This window comes from Phoenix dactylifera, chromosome 3 (assembly GCF_051530095.1).
Source record: "Phoenix dactylifera cultivar Ajwa chromosome 3, Ajwa_hap1_PhDact_Kaust_v1.1, whole genome shotgun sequence".
Classification (NCBI taxonomy): Eukaryota; Viridiplantae; Streptophyta; class Magnoliopsida; order Arecales; family Arecaceae; genus Phoenix; species Phoenix dactylifera.
Window position 1 is genome coordinate 49,186,191 of NC_143192.1, and position 6,067 is coordinate 49,192,257.

The following is a 6,067-nucleotide window of genomic DNA, read 5'->3' on the forward strand; positions in this document are numbered from 1 at the left end:
CCATTGGGGATCATGGGCACGTGGTCTGGCTCCAATTACTGAGCTGGGAAGGCCTCGATCCATATGATTTACGTATTTAAATACAGTTCATTTGGGAAATTTGGTTCCAGACTAACTCCGCACGCATCCCGTCACTTGCCTAGTTGCTTTCGTCGTTCATGTGGCCGACTTCAGATTGGAGGATGATGCCAATAAGCTGGGCGAGCAGTATTTGTTAGGTGCATCCACCGAGCTCGTGCCTACTAAAGAATCCTTGTAGCTGGGTTGCAGTTGACTGAAGCTTCTTATTTTCTGCAATCCTGTTGTGCTTCATCAGCGGCACCGAAAGCGTAAGAAGATCGCTAAACTTTCCCATTTCATTTTCCTGATGAGACGTGTGGTGCGTTCCCCACCGTTTTGCTTAAAAAAAACAAAAAACAAATTTAACTTGCATGCAAGTCATAGCTAGCCATGACTTTGTTTTAGGTTTCCTCTCAAGTAATATACAATTAATATATTGTGAGGGACACAGGGACCGTCATCTTTGATCCAATATTACTCTACTTCAGCACAGCAAATTAATTTTGTGATGGCATTTCTGCACCAATCATATTATTGTTTGGATTCTGAACAATTATGAATAAAAGTTTGCTAAATTAATTATGCGCATCTAAAACCTTGCCGGCCGGACAAGGTTTGGTGACTGCATCGATGTTTATGTAGTGCCGGTATTCAGCATACTTGCTGCACGTCTCATGAGAGACGAAGTAGGAGTGGGAGTGGAACTCTTGGCCTAGGGGTGGATACACAAGTAACACAACCCAAATTGTCATAAAGAAATTTAAAAAAAAAAAAAAAAAAGCGACCTCCCCGGGATGTTATTTACTTCACTTAGTTTAGAGGAGCTGGATAACATGATGTAATAAACAACGCCTTAGTACGATTAAGGTTCACGTAAGCATGTCTCGTGCTTTCCCTGTGCCTTCTTCTTTTAGAATGTATATAAGGACCATTCAAGGAGCACGCGTCGGGCAAGAAGGTACTCCGTCCATTGGCATGCTTAGACACTTCCATTTTGAGTAAGTTTTCTTTATTCTTCTACTGTGAATGATGGATTTCTTCCTTTAATATTAGCTCGTTATGGAGCATGTTTTTTACGCTCATGAGCTTCCTTTTGAGGAAACCATGGGGTGGTGGTGTTGGTCTTCATGGTGGTTTGCTTGTGGAGGGCTGCCGCCACTGTTTTTTATTTGCTGGATGGTTATTTTCAGACGCCAACCCTTTAGTCTTTCATGTCCCTCTTTTTACCTGTGTTCTTGACTTCTTGTGCCGTGATTAATGCAACAAGCTATTTCAAACAGAGAAAAGAATCCCATAACAACATGTCATCCCCCTATATTTTTTCGATCTCCAATCGTTTTCCTTGTTGCTTTTACCCATGCAAATGTTTAATGGTGAGCGTTGGCATCGTATTGTTTGTGGCTTCGATATAATGCGGATGGGCCACCCATACGAGAAGAAATGGTTATTGACAGAACATACGTTCTCTATGTAGGCATTGGGTTGGGTAATGGCATCAATTTGATATTCTGAACTTCATATTATTTATTAATCAATTTCTTCAAGAAATTTATGATGCTATGTGCTAGTTGTTGTTCAAGCTTCCAGCTCCATAGTTTTTGCACTCCCACAGGTCTAACTGGTTCGCACATGGAGGAACCCAGAAGAGGAATAAAATTTGGAAAGGTCTCTTTCTCGAGACATTCTTCATTGCCTTCTCCGATGGTGAGGATGTCAATAATAGTTATTTAACGTCTCTCGATTACTACTCTAGTTCAATTGCTTAAGTGTATATATATATAATTTCTAAGACCCGATTCAGTGTATTTCTTTCGACGAGGAGTTTATTTGCAGTTAAAAGAGAATTTATCTTGAATAACTGAAGGCATAAAAGGATATTAAGTTATTGAGTGGTGAAGGATTTCATTTCAGTTGTGTGGAAATCCCACGAAAAATAATAATTACTTTGCTCTTTGGCCTTTAATCTGCTTTCGGTGTGCTGTAGAACGAGAGAATGGAGAAGACACGTGAACACAAAGCTGTGGGGTTGTCTAGAGAGAAATCGCAGCAGGTGGCTTGCTTTCATCGCTTGGAGGTCCCGAAAAGTCCTCATCGGGTTATGGAGTTCCTCTCTAGAACCTGGAGCCCATCTTCCTCTGACTTCTTTCAAATACTCTCATCAAATGTAAGTGAAGAAGTTCTGTTTATTATATCTTCCGGAGTACTGTATGGTACTGTTCTGTAGCAGCAGTCTTGCAAGCGTATTAAATATTCATATCTATTAGAATAATTACGAAGCTTAAGGGGGGGATACAAGACTCAAGAAAACCTAGGAGAGGAGCAGTGCACATGAAGTAATGCCATGTGGTGTTTCCCATATTATTGGTTCTTTCTTAACCGCACATTATGGTTCCAGTTAGTCATAGATCGAAGCTTTAATCCAGCACAATGAAGCTACTTGCACATTTTCAAAATGTTTTGTTTATGCTTCTGTCTATCGACTGACTTCGTAAAGATAATCTCAGAACTCTATACAGTGTTACAGTTGTCTAAGTAGATATGAATATTTGAACCACAGACCACATTTTGCAGTTGCTCCTTCAAGTGACAACAAATTCTGAAGTACCTGAAGAATACAGATTATCCAGTGACTACTAAAAATAATCGAGATGGGGTATTCATATTGACAGCCTTAATTTTTGATGTAGAACCTAGTGCCACGGCTCGAGGACTGTAGGCCAGTGGAGCATGATGAAGAATTAGAGGAGCTAGAATCGGAGAACAAGGTCCATTTAAATGGAGGAACAGGCACTAGGAGTGTGGACCAAATATGGGTATGAAGACCATGCAGCAAGTGTTATATAAGTCCCAAATACATCCAACTCTACCTGCATAATGTTCTTGCTTTATTGATCTTTCCAGACAGTACTTTCCAGTGCAAAGCTTGCCCCAACATCTCCTCAAACACATAGAATTTATAGAAAATGGGTAAGAAAAAAAAGCTTCAAAAAATTTCAGAATCTCTTCTTGATCTGACCACCTTGTAACCTTGTGCCTTGGCACAGACCAATGGGAAATTTATAAAGGCATGGCTAGGTGGCGAACCTATCAGCAGCTTGTTGAGAGGAAGTAAAATGAAGAGGAAGGAGGAGCTGCGACTTCAAGTGGCTCAAGTCCATGCAGCTTTATCTGTCGCAAGGCTGGCCGCGGGCATCGCAGGAATTGTGGCCAATTGCAGCTTCGAACCAAGTAATTCAAAGGACCTGAGCATCCATAGTGGGGGAGGAGATTGGGGTAAGGAGATGAGCACAGTGGTTGCTTCTGCTGCAGCGTTGGTAGCGACTGTGTGCGCTGAAGCAGCTGAGTCTGTGGGTGCAAATAGAGCTCATGTTGCATCGGTCGTCAGCACAGGCCTGGCAACTCGGACATTCGCTGATATGCTCACACATACTGCAACTGCTGCAACATGTAATACTCTACAGTTGGATAGATGACAACGCAAACACAAGATCGACAAGCAACGAAATAATGCTAATTTCTAAGATATGTTATTTCATATTGCTATATTGCATAAGCATGATTAATTTATACGCATCCTGTATTTTTTATGCTCAGGACAAAGCACCAAATCTTAGAGTTATGAACAAGGTTTTGAAGACTTTTTGGCCTTTTCTATTTTTTGCTGAAAAATCATGATAATTTCTGATTTTGCCCAGAAAGCCAGAAAATTTACAAATACAAGCATCCTTTTTTTTTAATATCCAGAAATTGTCTCGAAGATGATCCATGTTTTTAAGCTGAATTTTTGGAGTTCATAGGTCTTTAGCTTACTTTTTAACAGTACTTTTTAACTCAATCAAAACTATCTTAATTTGCCTTAATATCTCTGATGAGTATAGGTCTAAGAGGAGCTGCAACACTTAAGCTGAGAACAGTGGCTCATGCGAATTCATCAGAGGATCATAATATCCTTGCAAGAGGCAGTGAACTCTTAATTATTATGCCTTCTGGTAGGTGCTAGTAACAACGTTTGCTTTCTTGTATCTTATTCGCACGTACCTTAGCGTTTGTTAAATCTTGTTCCTTAAAATATATTACAAGTATCTAACTTTTTGCACGCTCTAAACTCCTTTACCTTCAATAGACCTTATGGAGGTTTGAATTTTCATATGATTTGGCTTCACGCAGGGAGGGTTCAACTTAGGATGGTGTGCGTCTGCCTGAAGCATAATAAACTCACACTGAGATTAGGAAAGAAGCATTTGCATGGAGTTTTTACAAGATTTAAGGAGTGTAAGGTCATGTTCCTCTTCTTGATTCTAGTGCATAACGCTCTATTAGGTACTGTAATGATTGGTGTAAATTATATGTTAGCTTGTAATTTCCTGTCACTTAGCATTGGAGACTAGCTGGGGTTCTTTCTTTTCCCCTGTTCTTCATTGGAATTCAAATTGGGCCAGGCTATCCGTATTTTTTCTACTCAAAATAAATACTCTGAAGAGGCTGGGCTGATCACCTAATTCAAGAATATCATATTACTAATCATCAAATAGTCATTTTAGCCAGTACTTGCATCAGCATACATAACAGTAGGATTGATTTCATACCATGACAATTTTGACAGCAACAGCTAAACATCCATCATCTTATATCCAGGTTCTGGCCTGCATTTTTCATGGTTACATAACTATTATTCTTTTTTGAAAGAATGGCTACTTAATGATTAGTGCATTAACTACAGTTCCTACAATATCTCCTTCAGTAGATTAAAGTCAGAAACAACTTGAACTAAGTAAAAAAAGAAAAAACCTGAATTTGGAAGAAGTTGATAAAATAGAACAGAAAATTAGGAGAAAAAGTTTGATATGTTTATATTTTATAACCACTGCATGTAGTCTTCGTATCTTCAGTCTAGCTGTTGGCACTCGTCTCCACTGGTGAGAGGTCTCGGGCTCAAACCTAGAGTGTGGCATCATCACCGAAAAAGAAAAATATTGAATGTAAATATCGCAGACGAAGAAGCCACATCAAATGACATCGTCATCAATAGTTTGAGTGTAGTTTATTCTTAAGTTGTGAGAATTTTGTTAATAGTTTGTGAAGAATTTATTCAAGGTTCATGAGTTTTCATGAAATCTGCAAGTAACATGACTTTCTGGAAATTATTTAGGGACGTAATATTGTATGCCTGTAATCCGTGGGCAAGTCTGGTTGCCTCTAATAATATTCCCACTATGATTATTTTTCTTCTTTTTGTTTGGTTCCTAAGATTTTTCTTTTCAGATAGGATATTTGATGCAATGGAGGGCATAAAAGATAGTGCCTTCACCAAGGATGGCAACTGCTTCCACTTGATAACCCTTACAACCACGGGGGGAGCCATTCAGGTGCTGTTTCAAGAAGAAAAGCAATATGGTTTCTGGAAGTCCACCATTTCACACTTCTTATCTGATCATTAAGAGCTGAAGGCAGTCTTCTGTTGTTTGTATTAATCTATGTGTCCAGGTGTTATATTTTCTTTTCCTCTCCAGCTTATCTACATGAATAAATAATTGAAGTTTGATAATGGAAATAGTATACCTAAATGAGTATCGTGTTTTGCTGTACTCCAGTTCTTGATTGAGTCATCCTCCATGAACAACCTTACATCTGATAAACATTTATAAAATAATGTAAGATCTCTCTCTCTCTCTTATATGTATATATAGAAAGTCATTTATGTGGAATATTTATATTAAACTTCTACCTCTTTTTTAATATTAAATTTGATATACAATGTTGATCTTTTGTTCCCAATGCCTCCGGATCAATTAGTTAATTAACATGGTATTAAAGTTGAGGTTTGGTGGAATTTTTTATCCCCTCTTTATCCTAATTTTATACATCGTTGATCTATTCCGTGATAACTCAAGCCATGGCCGGTAGAATCGTCCCGAATTGCCCGGAAAGGAGCATACCGAGCTGTACTGCCGGCGAATCGGGACGGTTCCAACAACCAAAATAAGAAACCGGTGACCAATGGGGAGAA

At 38.9% G+C, this 6,067-nt stretch overlaps 1 protein-coding gene across 4 annotated transcripts; it reads left to right on the plus strand.

Moving 5' to 3' along the window:
- Nucleotides 1-350: 350 nt before the first annotated feature.
- LOC120103798 (uncharacterized) lies at nucleotides 351-5,605 on the plus strand. 4 transcript variants are annotated; one of them, XM_088718796.2, is made up of 9 exons: nucleotides 351-1,058; nucleotides 1,673-1,764; nucleotides 2,045-2,224; nucleotides 2,748-2,873; nucleotides 2,962-3,027; nucleotides 3,105-3,507; nucleotides 3,939-4,049; nucleotides 4,228-4,332; nucleotides 5,323-5,605. In XM_088718796.2, the coding sequence occupies exons 2-9, from the start codon at nucleotides 1,690-1,692 to the stop codon at nucleotides 5,496-5,498; spliced, it is 1,242 nt and encodes a 413-aa protein (XP_088574922.2). In that variant the 5' UTR covers nucleotides 351-1,058; nucleotides 1,673-1,689; the 3' UTR covers nucleotides 5,499-5,605. The 4 variants fall into 4 exon arrangements, with proteins under 4 accessions (XP_088574922.2, XP_088574917.2, XP_088574924.2 ...); XM_088718791.2 differs by lacking the exon at nucleotides 351-1,058 and adding an exon at nucleotides 1,083-1,546; XM_088718798.2 differs by lacking the exon at nucleotides 351-1,058 and adding an exon at nucleotides 1,083-1,546 and having other exon boundaries at nucleotides 4,228-4,337; nucleotides 5,323-5,481.
- Nucleotides 5,606-6,067: the final 462 nt, after the last annotated feature.

Excerpts from the sequence above, each read along its gene's own strand:
- LOC120103798 (XM_088718791.2), top strand. The coding sequence starts at position 1,501 with ATGGTTATTGACAGAACATACGTTCTCTATGTAGGCATTGGGTTGG. Across the intron at positions 3,508-3,938 it reads TACTGCAACTGCTGCAACAT|GTCTAAGAGGAGCTGCAACA; the intron begins GTAATACTCTAC and ends TGATGAGTATAG. Across the intron at positions 4,050-4,227 it reads CTTAATTATTATGCCTTCTG|GGAGGGTTCAACTTAGGATG; the intron begins GTAGGTGCTAGT and ends GGCTTCACGCAG.